The 17,257-nt window shown below is 35.0% G+C and overlaps 1 protein-coding gene across 1 annotated transcript in view; it reads left to right on the top strand.

Annotated features, from left to right (window-relative positions):
- The window catches only part of LOC129220612 (liprin-alpha-1-like), a 183,490-nt gene that overhangs the window by 102,481 nt on the left and 63,752 nt on the right, over positions 1-17,257 (top strand). Inside the window, 1 exon segment of the mRNA XM_054855042.1 lies at positions 4,433-4,534. Within this exon segment, the coding sequence (XP_054711017.1) occupies positions 4,433-4,534 (102 nt within the window).

Genomic DNA, 17,257 nt, shown 5'->3' with positions numbered 1-17,257 from the left:
TCTACAGAACTTATTCTCACATGTGAAGATAATTACATTTTGTACCGACCAGGTAAAATTGATGTGAAGGGCATACTTTTTTTTCCCACTGCATCTTCCTTCTAAAGATTCCATTCAAAAGGCCTTCATTTTCCTTTCCTGACCTAGAATTACGTTTCTTCATTCGGAGTAATTTCGTTTCGATGAATTAACGCGTGTGTCGTTGAATTTTAATGTTCGCTCGTTTGTTCTTCTCGAAGCAGAGAATAAAATTAAAATTTTTACGGAGGGGAAAAGAAAAATGTTCTGAGATTGTAAAACATAAAAACTTGAGAGCCTTCAGCCCTCATCGATTAGAACGAGCAATTAGACAAAACGCGTAGTTTTTTCCGTTTTGTATTATGCTCAATACGCTGTTTGATTTAGTGTTAACTCTTTTTTAAATGAATTTAAGTGCACTGGAACTAGATAAGAGGCTCTCGAACTTTTTTTGTCCTTTGTAACCACCTGCCTACTATTTCTAATTTTCGTAGACCCCTTTCTAGGCGTCACTCTACAAAAAGTCAGGTAGGGTGATGTGTTCATAAAAAATGAAGAAATACCTTTGTAGTGCATAAAAGTGAAATAAAAAATAACATTATTTAATCTCTCAGATTTTCAGACACGTTTCGGGGTTTCAAGGAACCCCTTTTTTAACTTACATCCGATTGTATGACTTGACATCCAAAAGCTCACTTTTCTGCATTAAAAAATGGTCCTGAAACGACGTGTTTCGTAATTTCTGAAAATATGTGCGATTTAAAGTGGTTATATATATTAATAATTGTTTTCTGCCAATTCCTTTTTCTATCATGTAAAAATTCACTTTGTTCTTCAACATTTTGTAGCAGATGTTACTTATTTTACACAATTCGGTAGCTGCCCGCCTTGTCTAGTGGTCAGAGGAGTCTGACTGCGATGAGGTGGTCCCGGGTTCGAATCCCGGCTCGAGCACGGATGTACCTTCTCTCTCCTGTCCTTGTCCTTCCTTTGTGTGAATGTGTTGTTCTGCTGTGAATGGTTGCCTACCCTATAAACGGGTCCCCATATCTTGTGTGTACTGTGAAAGTCGGATTTCATACCAAATTACGGTACAGTTGCAAAAGTGAAGTAACGCGTCCCAAATTGCCAGCGTAGCTGGCACAAGACGACAACAACATGATTCGGTATTTTGCTGGATTTCATTGAAACTTTATCTAAAAATAGAATTATTTAACTTGTTGTACTTCGTAATGTTTTACGTAGAGAATACAATTAACCTGGTCTAAATCTTTATGCTTACCCCCCCCCCCTTCCATTATTTATTTCACATTTAAAGAGGGGAATTGATTGATTTAATGTGTCAAAAACTATTTCATGTTTATTTGTTCGGCATAAATGAAAAAGAATGTGAACTGAATTTAAAATTAAATTACTCGAGGTGCAATGTTCTTCACGAATCTGCATGAAATACAACCTGTCGGGACATGCGTAGAAAATTAACTAATAAATTATTAGTAAATGTGTATCAAATAGCCATTTATGTATGAGATGAAAGTTAGACATTGTTAGCGAGTGCGGCGTTGACAGGATTAAATCTCCTTCTGCGAGCAATAGAAATCTCTGCCAATTATGTGCCCCGTTATAAAATATTGACAAATCTGCAAAGAGGCCGAGGGAATAGCATGGAAAGCCATAAGGCTACATATTGCATGACCAAAAGACTCTACTCCCTTGCTAAAAAACAAAAAAGAATAAATAAATAATTACGCATGTCTCTCTCTCTGAGAAATAGCTTCGCCGCTTATGGAAGGAGAGTTTGGGGAATTCATCTACCAGTAGTTCCTTTCTTGGAATTAGATTTTTCGTGTATATATATCTGTATATATATCTTCCGAAGATGGACGTGATTTTTGCCCTTTCGCCTTTGGAACAGAGGGGCCATAGCTTCTCAAAATGTAGAATGTCGTCGTTTTTCATTTTATTAATTTCTCAGGAAAGAGGAACAATTGTGGCTTGCGTCAAATCAGTCATTTTTGTTTCAAAAGCTTCTTTTCCGGCTTAAGGGAAGCATGCGCATCAATCCATTAAAATCTGATTTAAAATCTCTTATATAATTAAAAACTGAGCGTACCTATGTATCTATGTATGTTCAATCTTCTTCTCCCGAACGACAGTGAACTGACCATCGAACCAGGTTTCGATGGATTTGAAATCCTCCCGTCTTCATGTTTGGCTATTTGACATAATCCTCCGATAATAATTAGCGGAGATATGAATTAAAAACTATTAATTATGACTCTTAGATTTCAAAATCAAATCCCTATTTTTCGAAGGCTTTCCTCCATTCAAATTATTATTCAGTGCTTCATCTCAACTTTCCGCAACAATGCTTTTATTAAAACGTATAGCAGTGAAGAAAATCATTGAGATGAGAGATCTATTGACATTTTTTTTCTCGAATATGAACAAGTAAAATTCTTGTTTTCGTTTTGAAGTTTTTCTAGTAATCAGGGATTTAAAATGTTTACTTTTTGGGGGTTTTCCGCAATCTACCGCAAAATTTCACTGACTTTTTTTTTTTTTTTGGTTCAAGCCTGAGTGTTGAACTCGCGTCACTTGACATAACTTTTATTTTCGAGGTGGACCGTGCAAAGCCGAGCGACGCAGCTTGTATATTTTAAATTTTCGTTGTCAAAAGTTTTGTTTAGTTGAAAGGTGTTACTTTGATTGGGTAAAAATATATTTTCGTCCCTTTTTGGATTTTTGAAATAATGATGGATGCCATTTAGTGGTGCTTCAGTTTTGCTAGTCTCCAGTAATTGGCACATGTGTCTATAAACACTAATATGTTGTGCAATGTGTCTTTTGTTTGATTTCTGACACTTTTGCAGGTACTATATTAAATGATTTCTACTATTGAGTTGAATCCTACAGAATGTACTGTTAAATTTTTTAACAGAAGCAATAAAAAGCAAATATGGTTGGCCATCAGTCAGATATTGCGACAGTAAAAAAATCTTTCATTTTTTATGGTCCCTTAGAATCATCGGATGAACGTTCCGTTTTCTGTGGAAACAGCTATAATTCGTAAAATCGGAACTGCATACCGGCTAATGAAACAACAATAATCTCGATATTTTTTCCATACAAAACTCCAAACTTATTTTTATCACTCTAAAATACTTTTGAAACGTCAAAATGTGGGATTTAACATTAATTTATGTAAAATTATCTACTTTAAATTAACATTAATTATGTTTATTATGATGATATTATTTGTATGTAACCTAAAAGTGAACAATAAAGTGATTTTCCAGTTTTATTAACATGTGCCAATTACTAGATCCACAAGGTGTCATACACTGGGTGCCAATTACTGGTGATTTTGGTCACTTTTTATGCATTTATTTTTATAAAAATATCAATTCAAATATTTTTGATTTTAGTGAACTAAATGGATGCACAGATGTGCATACCTTAATACAAAAATATTTGCAAGTGAATATTATTTTTCTAAATAATGAAAACAGAGGTAAGTTTAAAGGACAAACTCTTAAAGTGCCAATTACCGGGGTCGTTACTATTAGTTGCTTTGTTTAAAAGGTGCTGCTATTTTAATTGTTCGTTTATTTATTTATTTATTTTTTACGCATCTAATTTTTTAGATGAGTAAGGCATATTTTATTCCTAGCAATTAGCTTAAAATATTAAAAAAATTTTGTTTGAAATAATTTGCCATTTTAGCTATTTTTGAGAATGTTGAGCAGGTACTAGAACGGTACTAGAAGTATGGGTATACGGGAAAGTAGGCTCGTTTAATTCTAGACGGAACTTCTTGGTTTCCAATGCAAGAAAGTGTGAGCTTCAGGAGCGAATACAAGGAGAGGGTCATGACCCCACCTAAACTGACGACAATATTATCCATCCATCATTATTGTGTGTGTTTATAATTTAATAATAACATGCAAGATGGATATAAATGTAGAATGTCACGCAAATATTATTACACCCTGTGTTCAAATACCTTATAAACAAAATATGGTGTTTGTATGGTGTTTTTTTTTTTTTAATTATTAATTATTTCTTTTAGAAAATATTTGAAATAATACTTACTTGCATTACTTCTGAAATTAATGAATGAAGTTTAAATCACACAAGATGCCTTCTTCCTCGCCGATTTGGCATTTTTTGTTGATGCCCAAACAGTTATGGAAATTTCTCGTTCCCCAATCTCTATATTTTTCAGTATGTCCCCCCTCCCTTTCTAAAACGCTAGTCTGTACCTGCCCCTCTTAGGCTTTGGGGTGTAAAGTCATACGTGTCTAACATCGATTGCTTATTCGTGCTTTATCTACGTTGCTTGACACTGTTTCGTAGTTAGTATTGTCTCAAACTTGAGTATGAAATTCTTATTCTGTGATCTGTTTTTCAGGAGTTCGCCTCCCTCACCAAGGAGCTCAACCAGTCCCGGGAGCTGCTGCTGGAGAAGGAGGAGGAAATCCAAGAACTGAAGGCCGAGAGGAACAACACAAGAGTGAGTACATACACCCCTTCTAGTGACATTGTAACTATAACGATATCCAGTAAATCGATTTTTGAGCTCCTCCTAACAGAATTTTCTCACGTTCTTAACCAATAATAGACATATGATAGAAATAGCACATATTTGCTTCCCAACAACCATTATGAAAGTTCCTTTGTCTGATTCTCACATGACAGTCAGTCATGCCACCACGTCGTAATAGAATTAGAATCTCTAAGGAAGTATACCAGTAATATTTTCTTTTGAAACCAGGAGAAAAGCTCAGCAAAGAGCTCTCTTTCGTCGCTGCCACGTGATATGTCTTCACGTTTTACTTGGAGCAGCGACTCATTGACAATCGTAAGTTGTTATTGATTTGATAACGTTAACTTGTTATACAAATAAAAACGATGAATAGCATTGTAACTCTATAAAAATTCGACATCGCCACAGATGGTCATGATGATCAAATAAAAACTGATTTCATGTTCACTACTGAAAGTAACTTTAATCTTCCTCTACTAAATGTCTTAGAGAAAGTTAAGAAGCTATCAATGCCTTTTCTTATGACTGGAAACATTTTGTATAAATCAATATGGGCATAGTTAAACATATAAAAAAACTGATCACCGATGGCTTCTTGTGTCTCGGGGAATGCGCGACAAAAAAAAAATTATTTGAACTTTGACATCTTGAATTCAAATTATGTTTTTCGCAATCACGAGTGTATGTATGTAGGCGTGTGTGTGTAGGGGAGTATGTTTGTGTGTGGGGGGGGTATGTGTATGTGTGTGTAGGCATGTGTGTTTGTGTGTGTGTGTGGGTAGTTGTGTGTATGGGGGGTATGTGTAGGTATGTGTATGTGATTGTATGTGTAGGTGTCTGTATGTATGCTTGTGTGTATGTGTTGATGTGTGTGTAGGTGTGTGTGTGTAGGTGTGTGTGTAGGTGTGTGTGTAAGTGTATGTGTGTAAGTGTATGTGTGTAAGTGTATGTGTGTAAGTGTGTGTGTGTAGGTGTGTGTGTAAGTGTATGTGTGTAAGTGTATGTGTGTAAGTGTATGTGTGTAAGTGTATGTGTGTAAGTGTATGTGTGTAAGTGTATGTGTGTAAGTGTATGTGTGTAAGTGTATGTGTATAAGTGTATGTGTATAAGTGTATGTGTATAAGTGTATGTGTGTAAGTGTATGTGTAAAGGTCGGCAAGTAAGTGACGCAACCTGGAGACTGTTTTTGCTAGAGGAGCAGCATCGTGAGGCGGCCGGGCCGACGGTGGTGCTGCAGAGGGAGGCGGGGGGAATATAAAATCATAGGACATCAAAACAGTCAAGTGAGAACAATAAGCAATCGTGGTTGCTTTAAAAAAGTTGGCAGATCTTCGCAGAGTTTTTTTTTTTTTTTCTTTGCATGTCCAAAAGAAAAAGTCTCCTTGCTAAAGTTGAGTTAAAATGATAGCGGTGTAAGTTACAAATATTACAATCTGAGTTAAGGAGTCGTTCACAAACGGAATGGGATTATTCGGCGCGGCCGTTTTGGCGCGCAACCCATTTCGGCGCCGCCGTTTCGGCGCGACCCATTTCAATAGGACCGGTTCAAAAATCGAAATTGTCTGCATACAAATGTGCCAAACATTACCTCAAAATTCAAGATATCTTTTGTTTTTTAAGCTTTGTAAAAAGTTTTATGAAGTAATATTTTTAAAGATGCATTTTGTTTTCTTACTTATTATTAGTTGATAAAATATAAGTTTAAGAACATTTTCATAATTTTTCGAAGTAGATAAGTAAGGAGACAGCATTGACATTTTTCTATGAAACTTAAATATAAAACTCATTAAATTTAAATTGAATTTTTTTCGTTTGCTGATCATTAATTTGTGCACTTGCTTAAATATCTTTTCTGTAAAAAACTAAAAACTGTCAACTAATAATAGGATGAATTTTTTATATTTGTCATTGGAAAAAATTAACGTGTTGAGAAAATCACCCGTAACCCTGCTCTCTATAAAGTTTTAAGTTGTGTAGCGTGCTTTGAACACAGAATAGACAAGAAAAAAAAAAAAACTTATAAGACTACAAGATACAAATAATATTTATTATGTAAAGATTATTATTATATATTGCTTTTAAGTTTCATAAAGACTAATAGAATGAATAAAAAATATTTTGAACGTTTTTTAAAATTAAAATAAAATATTTTGTGTCTTTTTAGTTTCTGTAACTGTTTTATAGCACTAAACTGTCAACGAACTATTTGTTAAAAAAGAAAGCAATAATAAAAAATAATAATAATAAAACTTTAAAAAAAAAGTAATTTGCAAAATAAATTTATAAATCGATTACAGATAAATATTAGTGTTTAGAACTAACTTTCAAAAATAAATGATTTTTTAGTCAATAAAAAAAATCAAACATTGACTTAAATTTACCTTGATGTCCATACATGGGCTTGTAATAGTTAAGTCGAGCTTTTTGGTTAGTTTGAAAAGTGTTTTCACGTGAAGAAGACTTATGAAATTATTTCCAATAGCTGCTACAACAAAGAAATTATCACCACAGAAACACAAAACGGCTCCAGCATTGATAATAAAAATAAAAAAAAATAACGAAGAGGTAGGACAGGTACTGGTATTATTTGCTAATTTTTCAAGATATTTTTATTTTCCTTTATGTTGTCGCAGTAAAACATACGTTTATCACATATGCCTCCTCTCTTCCCCCCCCCCCCCACTGTAGTTTTAAAAATAAATTTTAACTAGATTCTAGAGCGACAAATTCACATACTTCTTCCAGAAATCTTTTTTCTTCTTTGAACTAAAATTTCTAATATTCACAAAGTTCAGAATGCAAAAATCTGGCGCCGAAACGGTCAGCGCCGAAACAGTCGCGCCGAATCGTAACAAACCCGTTCACAAATGAGGCAGTGAGAAGCAAAGAGATGTGACTTACACCACTTTTCAATCGCCGTCAATAACACCTTTTGGCGGAAAATATAGCAGTTAACAAGTGTTTAAAATTATATATGTGTATAGTGTGGTTTTTCAAATTGTTCGAGGTTTTGTAGTGTGTTTTTGCGTATCACGGCATAACATTTTCATTTATTTTTGAATAGCAATGAAAAATATGAATAACTTGTTTATCTTACTTTGACGACCTGTCATTCTTTTGAAAGGGCGATAAGTTCCATTCTCATCTTCTGTATGGTCCCTTAAAACTTTAAACTGGAATATCTCCTTGAGTTTTGGTCCCACAACTGTCAAGTTTTTTGTGTCAGTAATAGTTTTCAATGGAGATTATTTCTCTAAATACTAGTTATGGGACCTGAGGCCCGTATAAAAAGTTAAATTTTGTATTTTTTGACTCATTTTTATTTTTTCTTCAAACTTTCAATATCTTAACTCTGCATCTAATTTTGAATTTTTGCAACTGGAAGTATGCATCTAGAGCTAATGGTTGCGAAAATAAAGGTCTTGCAGGTTAAAACGGAACACCCTGTATAGTGCTTTTATCTGCCTGTATGCAAATGGTCATGTTTTTTAGTCAATTTCAGATTAGCAATGCTTTTTGTATTTGCTTTGCTTTCCTAATTATAATAGAACTTAAATGCTTTGATTTTTACTTGAAAAAAAAGTAATTTTTCCTTTTTTTAGTAAATGTGTAAATTACGTTATGTTATAAATTCTCCTACTGGTTTGAAGCAAGTTCTGTTAAAAGTTAAAGCTGTTTGGAAAAAATAAATAAATACATTCGGGTCATTCCATAGAAATGTCAACCTCAACCTCAGAAATTTTTTTACCACAAAGCCCTAATTGTGACCTATCATTTCATTCAGCATACTTTCTAGTACATAAATCCAGTAACAGTTTGCAAAAATTTCATTCGGTGTTTTTCTTCTGGCTCTAAACGTGCAAGGTTGTAGAAAAGGCTTAACATGTGCAAAAAACATGCGTCTACGTTTTCTTGTGCAATGTAAAAAGTTTTGCAAATTTTTAAAATAACTATGTTTATTCTAAATGATTAGATGTTGGCCCAATAAAATTGACTGTTCTTTTTGCATACATTATAAGATAAGTATTTTAATTAGTTTGGTTATTTCACTGAAAATATTTACGTTACGTTAGTCACGAAAATGTACTATTTTCTGCTTAGAAACTAAACCAGATGATTGAACCAAACAGCATTTTTTATTTTCTTACATCTGTGTCATATCTACTTAAAAAGTGCAAAATATTTATTTTAGTATCAGTAGATATAAAATAATTAGTGTGACTAACGTAACATTTGAGCTGTGACTAACGTAACAGTTTGCATGTGACTAACGAAACATTTTAAAAATGACTGCTAATATTTATATTGATTAAAAATGTAAAGGGTGAAAAATACCAGTAATATTACATTTTAGACATTCTGTTTACTTAGAAAAATACTTTTTTAAAGGTCTTTATAAAGGTACTTTCAAATTTAAAGAATTATTAACAAAGAAAAAAGGTGAGTAAAGCAAAATGAGTACTCTACTGAATGTGCATTCAACGCAAGAATCCAAGCTTAAGAATTAAGACACTAGAAATCAAGTCTTAACAAAGAAGAACGTCTCTATTTTTTAGAAAATACATCTCCACCTATTATTAAAATAAATTAACGGCTGCTCGTTGGAAAACATTTGAAGATGTTACATGATACAGTGACAATAAGCGCTGCTGTCATATATTTTAGAAAATTCAAGAATGATCATTTAGAAATTCAAACATTTGCGGTGATATCTGGAATTAAAATGCATTCTGATAAAACGTTCGAATATTTTTTTTTTTCAATATTACATTTGAATTTAAAAGGATGCACAACACTATTCGTTCGATGAATCAGTAAACCTTAAAAAATAATATGCCATTGAAAAGTACTACGGAGTTTCTTATAACGATAACTAGTATATCAGCAGAATACTAGAATTCAGTGAAACTACCAACTTGCAAAAAGTTAATTTTTCAAAAGAAAGATATTTAGGATTTAATTAGGCCAAGAATGATGTTATTCAGTTTATAAAAGCAGTTTTTTTATTTATTTTTTTTCGCACATTCAAATTGAGTTAATTGAACTGAATCCTTCCATTCGATTTCTTACACTAATATAGAAAAAAAATAAAGAAAAAACCATAATACAACACAAAGAAGGTTCCTAAAAAGTGTAAAAATAATATAAGAGCAAGAAATTAATTATAAAAAGTTTTTTATATGCATTCATTGCTTGTTATTCGATGGTTACGTTAGTCACGTTACGTTAGTCACACACAGTTTTTCGGAAAAGTACCATTTAGGGCCAAAAAAGATTCGTCTGTAACAAATCTGTAGTACGATTTTAAAAATAGATTGTTTACCCTTTACAAATATATCGGCCAACTTTAAATGTCTGCGTAAGTTTCAGAAAAAAATAGCTCGTAACATAAGCATTGTTTCACAGGGTTGCAAAAATGTAACGTTAGTCACGATGCCGTTTTTGGTGAAAAAACACCTGCCAGCGCTTATTTTGCTTTAAATTCTTGGTAGAAATGAAAAATAGTCACCTTGTACATTTTAAATCTGCATATTAAACCAAAACACATTTATTTTTACTCCCGGTGTAAGTAAAAAGAGTTTGAAAATCAGCTGCGAATGTTACGTTAGTCACTATGGAATGACCCATTCCTATAAACGGAACTGAAAAATGTTTATTTTCATTTAATTCAAGAACGAACATATTTTATATTTATTAACGAACTGCAAACACTATTGGTTTTTTTTTTTTTTTTTTTTTTTTTTGAATTTATGTGAAATGGGGGAGGACAACTAAAATTTTGGGAAGGGGAAAATTCTCAATTCGCCGAATGAAATCCCAATTTTACCGAATGATAAAATTTGAGCATGCACAGGGTGGAACGAAAGAAACAAAGTTTTTATTTTCGAATTGTAATAGTGCAGAAAAGTTGCGATTGGTGAAGACTTACAAAACAAAACAAAACAAAATTTTTTTAAATCGGATAATATCTTCCGATCCTGCAACGAGCCTAAAAATTTGAAAAAATGGAAAATTTCATGTGTTTTTAGCGATTTTTTAAAAACTTTGCTCCAACGTTTCTTTTTAATACTCTAAGACGGAAAAATTACGATTGCTGCAGCCTTCGGAAATTTAAAAAAACATATTGAAATCAAATAATACCTTCTGATCCAGGTACAAGCATGAAAAGTAAAAAAAAGGGAGAGTTTCATCTTTTCTTAGTGATTAAAAATAAAATTGTTCTTCTTGTTTTTTTCCCCCGGTGTTACAGAGAAATGCTTTTTAAAAAACCTTATATTACACATAAACATTAATTTATTTCTTGACTTTTAAGGTATCTTCTAAACATGCAAAACTACCATTCTTTACAACAATGAAACATTTTCAAATAATAGAAAGTTATAAAATATTTACCAAATTTACAATCCAGTATACAAGTCTTATTGTTTTAAGTGTTACTTGTTGAAGCTAATTTATAATCAGATTTTTTGGAAAATTCGGGCATAATTGATCTAGATTTCAATGTTGCTCTTATGTAGCCATCTCTTGATTTAAATCCACACACTTTGAGTGAAGCCTCCGTCACTAGCTTCACACATCTTTCGACAGCTTGCGTATGGCAGGGGAATAGTTTTATATCCCAGTCGGGTATAGTGCCTGTTGCAATAAGATTTTCAATGTCTTTGTTAGGAACTTTTCGAAGAAAAGGTGGAGAAGATAGCTTTGTCGTGTTCCAATTAATAATCTCTGTGTAATCTTCTGCTTCGAAATTTAGAGATGGAATGACAAAGTTTCTAATGCCTTTAGAAACAGATGGCCGTTTAAATAACAGACGGCCGTTTGCCATTTAAACGGATTTTAAGACGTTTTTAAACGCTAGTTCTCTTATGTGCCTTCTTTCATCAAACACCATTGCCATTAATAAGTTTTCGGGATGCGCAAAGAAAGAGTTTCTTTCAATGACAGTGTAAACAACTTGTTTCAGATTGTCAGGTAAGTATCGACAGGTTTGAATTGTTCTGTAAACATGAATGGCACCGTCTGTGAAATTTTTGTGGTTCTTTATTTCAAACCAGACCGGCATGTAACATCTCAAAATAAAAGTCACTATGTCTTTTAACTCACCTGATGGGATTGATACACTTACGTACAGTCTACGGACTCTATTTGCATAAGTGAGCCATCTGGAATGTGAGAGTGGACCGGGGTCACGATTTGACAAATCATTTGGGCAATTGCCACCCTTTATTGCCTGAGATATATCTAAAAGATATCTTTGATCCTTGCTCAAGCACTTTCTGTTTACATCTGGAATTGTACAGTCAATTGCTTGAAAATCTATTACTGGCAGTTTTCCACAACCTCTGAGTTGTTCTCTTATTGGTCTAGAAAACGAATTTGGGCCAGTTGTTCCACCATCCAAATACCGAAAAAGACGGCGAAAAGGCAACTCAATGAAAGTAATAAACAAATAGCCCATTGCAATGGTCGTCCAATATAAATTTCAAATTGACGAATCGCGCCACTTTTCCACCCAGTATTGATTTAGTACCATCGCAACCTACGATGACTAAATCATCCAGTGAAATTCTTTGTTCATTTAGATATGAAACAATGCTATTTACTATGTCTTTGGCTGATCCAGAGTTTGGAGACACGTGGCCAATGTAAACAGAATCAGGTTCTTTGATAATAGAATAATGCTCTTCTTTCACTGTTCGTCGAAATTGCTTTGATTCAATCTTATCTATATATAAAGTATCATCTTTTCTTCCGTCAATCTTGTTTAATGCCACTTTGCAGATCTTTTCTATTTTGGCTGTTTTCTCTCCTAACTTTTTGTCTATCAACAACTTTGGAAGTATCTGTTTCAGTCACTAAGCCAACGTCTTGAAGCACACTGGATGCTATGGCAGCAGTTGCACGATCAGATACGCCGTAACGATCGCTACTTAGTGCCGTAGTTTTCAGCTTAATCCTCATCTGCCAGTGGGTTTTCTTCTCTGGGTCGGTTGACTTGTAATCATTATCAGTTTCTCTCTTGACTGAACAACTTGGTTGTTCTTCATTTGAAAGATCAGATTCATCTTTCATGACTGAAACGCACTCAGTAACTTTTCGTTTTAAGGCATAGGTTTTTCTTTGAAATCTTTTTTTCAACCTTTTTGTTTCCTTTTGGTCCAAAGTTCCAATTTTTCCTATGCCATGTTTCTTCTGAAGATAGAGAAATCTTTGTTCAGAGATCAGTATCTTTTTAGATTTTTCACACGTACATTTCATGTAAATTGAACATTCACAAATGTCTGGGGTCTTATTACAATTGCAAATAACATTCATTACGCACTTACACGCAGAGACGTCAAAGAGTTTCCTTGCTTCACTTTTAAATTCATCAATCCTTTCTTTAAACTTTGGTTTATCCTTGTCTCGGTTGTAAGATCTCATGAAATTGAGATATTTTTTGTAGAAGATATCAATGAGCTGAGTAACTCTTTTCAGGGAAACTGTAGGAATCGAGGCCTTATCAAAGATACATTTAACTTTTTGCGCCACTATGTCCTTAACAATGGAAAAACTCACTTTCGTGTTATTGACTTTTCTAGCTAACTCAAATCTCTCTTGAAAGCAACTTTGAAGTACATTTTCATAAGTAGGGAGCTTATTTGCTGGCAAATCTCTCGGGTGGCCAAATATAGGGCACTCAAAGGACTTTCTCGTAATTCTTTTCTGCGAAGATGGATTCATGTTTGAAACACGTTTAGCAGAGCAAATCGACTTCACACGCACATTAGAAAGATTGAGAAATACTGATGCCAGCACGACTGCTTTATTCATTTAAGTAAGATACCTATAGACACAAGCCAACTAAAAAGCTCATAAATTCAAGATCGTGAGGCGCTAATGGGACGTATTAGATGCATACACTGTACTGAGCGGCATAAACAAATATGAGTCTCGCGGGATTCAAGGGCCATGTGGACAATTTCACAGGCAGGCTAATACTAAAATATCACATTTGTTTTATAAACAAACGTTCTTCTATTAGTATTTCATACCGAACTTATGAGGATCGTTAAACTAAAATTAAAAAAAAAAGCTGAAAAAAGGCTTAAAGTTTACATTTATTCAAACATGTAGGTTCGTTGCGCGATCGGAAGATATTTTTTTTTATTTCAAAAAGATATTTTTTTTTTTTTTTTGTTTTGAAGTCTTTACTAAACGTAACTTCTCCGTTCTGTAGCCTGAAAAAGTACACTGGTGTCCAAAAGTTAAGCATAATTGTTACTTATGTGAGTAATGTGAGAAATATACATCGAAATAGGGGGGGGGAAACGTGATATGCGAGTGCAACACGGTCACAAAATAAGGAAACTACTCAAAGAAATGGTAATATTTACTTTTATCATCCCAAAAAATAGTTTAAATGAAAATTAGGCATATGAGGAGTTTACACTTTGCATAAAAATTTTTCTTTAAAAGATGATGCTGAAGTTCAATAGTGTGTATGGCCACCTCTGACTGCCAGGCATGCTGCGCAACGATTACTCATACTTTCTATGAGGTGGTGGATGAGTTGTGGGCTTAGACAGTTCCAAGCATGCTGGAGAGCTATTTTTAGCTCCGGAGCGGAGCTTGGCGGGGGCGAACGGGCTGCAAGTTTTCTCCCGAGCATATCCCAGACATGCTCGATAAGGTTCAGATCAGGGGAGTTTGCAGGCCACGTCATTCGCTGGATATTTTCTGATTCGAGGAAGTCATCGACCACAGCTTTTCGGTGACATGGCGCGTTATCGTCCATGAATAGGAACTAAGGACCAACAGCACCTGGAAACAAGCGAACATAAGGCTCAAGAACCTCGTCTCTGTATCTTTGACCAGTGACTGAGCCTGTCTCAAAAAGATGGAGGTCGGTGCGGCCATCCAACATAATGCCCGCCCACACCATTACTCCTGCTGACGCAAAGTGATGTTTTTCTCTTATGTTTTGCGGTTGGAAACGAGTCCCCTTTTCTCTCCAGATTGTTACCTGACGAGAATCACTCTGCAGAGTAAAACGGGACTTATGACTGAACATCACATTAGCCCACTGTCTCAGACTCTAATGCCGATGCTGCAAGCTCCAGTTTAAACGAGCGCGTTCATGCGCTGATGTGAGAGGAATGCAAACTGCTGGTCGTCTGGCATACAGACCGACATGATTGAGTCTCCTGTAAACAGTTTGCCTCGAAATTGTTATTCCTGTGACGTCTCTGAGCGCCGAACCCAGTTCTCTGGCACAGCTGTCCCTATGACGTCGAGCAGAAATTGCCAGAAAACGATCTTGGCATGCGGTTGTGACTCTTGGTCGACCTGGTACTGGTCGGCGAGTAACATCTCCCGTATTTGAAAACCTCTGCCAGTCTCGAGATTACACACTGAGGCACATTAAGAATACGAGACACTTCAGTTTGTGATCGTCCAGATTCTAGCATTCCAACGATTCTTCCTTTTGCAAACATGTCCAATTGGCGTCTTTGTGCCATTATTAGTTCTGTTTCACCAGATCCAATGTTTCTTGGTACAGCAATTGCATGAAACGCGCCTGAACTCTCTAAAGCGTGCGAGCTGTTTTATCCACATTCCGAAACGCGCACCTAATTCGCGCATGACACCATCGACTATACTATTTTGCATAAACATATTGTTTCTTCTTCAACCAATGAATCGCATTTTATGAATTATGCTTAACTTTTGGACACCAGTGTACATTGAACCAAAAATGTTAAAAGTTCGGAAAAAAACCTGAAATTCTCAACTTTTTCAAATTTTTAGGCTTGTTTCTGGATCAGAAGGTATTATTCAATTTCAATTTTTTTTTTAAATTTCTGAAGGCTTCACCAATCGTAACTTTTCCGTCTTAAAGCCTTAAAAAGAAACATTAAAACAAAATTTTTGAAAAATCACTAAGAAAACACGAAATTTTCCATTTTTTCAAATATTCAGGCTCGTTGCGGGATCGGAAAATATTATCCGATTTTTAAAATTTTTGTTTTGTTTTGTAAGTTTTCACCAATCGCAACTTTTCCGCACTATTACGATTCGAAAATAAAAACTTTGTTTTTTTCGTTCCACCCTAATATACATACATTACATCTACTGCGAAGGAACATTGAGCATCATTGAAAACTATTCGAAATATATATATATATATATATATATATATATATATATATATATATATATATATATATATATATATATATATATATATATATATATATATATATGTGTGTGTGTGTGTAAGAAAAAATAGAATATTTAAGTTGCAATACTAATTTGTCGAATCAATTAGTCCATGTACTCCTACCCCACCAAAAAAAGGATTTTTGGAGAGGTCACGGTGACCTCCGGTGACTTCCCATCGAGGCGACCCTGCAGGGTGGGGGAGGGCGCAATTTCTTAAGTTCGCCTGGGGCGCCAGATCCCGTAGTTACGCTACTGTGCGTGTGTGACGAGGGAGAGGATTACAATATTTTCTCTTAATTTAAGTCATTGTGTGCCTTTCACTTGTTTTTACTTTCTTCTATATCTAATATATAGAAGAAAGTATTGGATTCGTGCAAATTTTCGAATTTTGACGGATTCGAACGTTTTGAGGTGTGCTGAGTCCATTTCGACTATTTTTGAAAAATGTCTGTCTGTCTATGTGTGTGTGTCACGTCTGTGTGTGACCAGTTTTTTGTGGCCGCTCTACAGCAAAAACTACCGCATGAAATCGAACGAAATTTGGTACATGTATGTGCCCTTATGTGAACTTGTGCCCATTGGTTTTTGACGCGAGTTCCTCCAAGGGGGTTGGAGCAATGGGACGTTTCTTGAGTTACGCGTGCTTGCTATTCTTCAGGAAGTAACTGGCGGAATCAAACAAAATTTGGTCCATATGTTGCCATTAACAGGAACAGGTGCTGATTCAATTTTGGCGTCAATAACTCAAACGGGGGTTGAGCTATAGAATGTTTTTTGTCGTCAATTGTGACTGCTGTATCTCAAGAAATAATGAACGGAATGAAAGAAAAATTTATCGGCAAGTAGCCCTTAGTGGTATGAGAGCTGATTTTATTTTGGTATCAACAGTTAAAAAGGGAGTAGCGCAATCTCCCGTTCTTTTTTTCCATTGTGAGTGCCCTATCTCAAGAAGTAATGCTACGTTCTGGTTGAAATTTCGAATGTATGTGAATCCATATGTAAACAGGCTTTGGTTCAATTTTGACGCCAATCGCTCCAAGAGGTGTTGATTTTTTTTTTTTTTTTTTTTTTGAGCAATCACGATTGCTTATTGCTTTCATTTGACTGTTTTTGGCGTGCTATCATTTTTCCCACCGGCGCAGCGCCACCCTCTGCCAGCACCATCCTTCGCGTCGGCCGGCCTCACGATGCTGCTCCTCTAGCGAAAACCGTCTCCAGGTTGCGTCCATATCCTACACACACACGCATACATACACGCACCAACACACACGCACACACAAACACATACACAAACACCACCATACACACACATACCCCTACACACATACACAAACACATACACACACGCATGCATACAGACACCTACACATACACACAAATACACACAACTGCCCACACATTCATGCCTGCACACAGACACAAACATATATGCTTACACACACATACACATACCCCACCCTCACGCACACATACAAACACACACTC

The sequence above is a fragment of the Uloborus diversus genome, chromosome 4, assembly GCF_026930045.1.
Source record: "Uloborus diversus isolate 005 chromosome 4, Udiv.v.3.1, whole genome shotgun sequence".
NCBI lineage: Eukaryota > Metazoa > Arthropoda > Arachnida > Araneae > Uloboridae > Uloborus > Uloborus diversus.
Note: the sequence above shows the minus strand (reverse complement) of the source record. Positions and strands in the feature narration are given on the sequence as shown.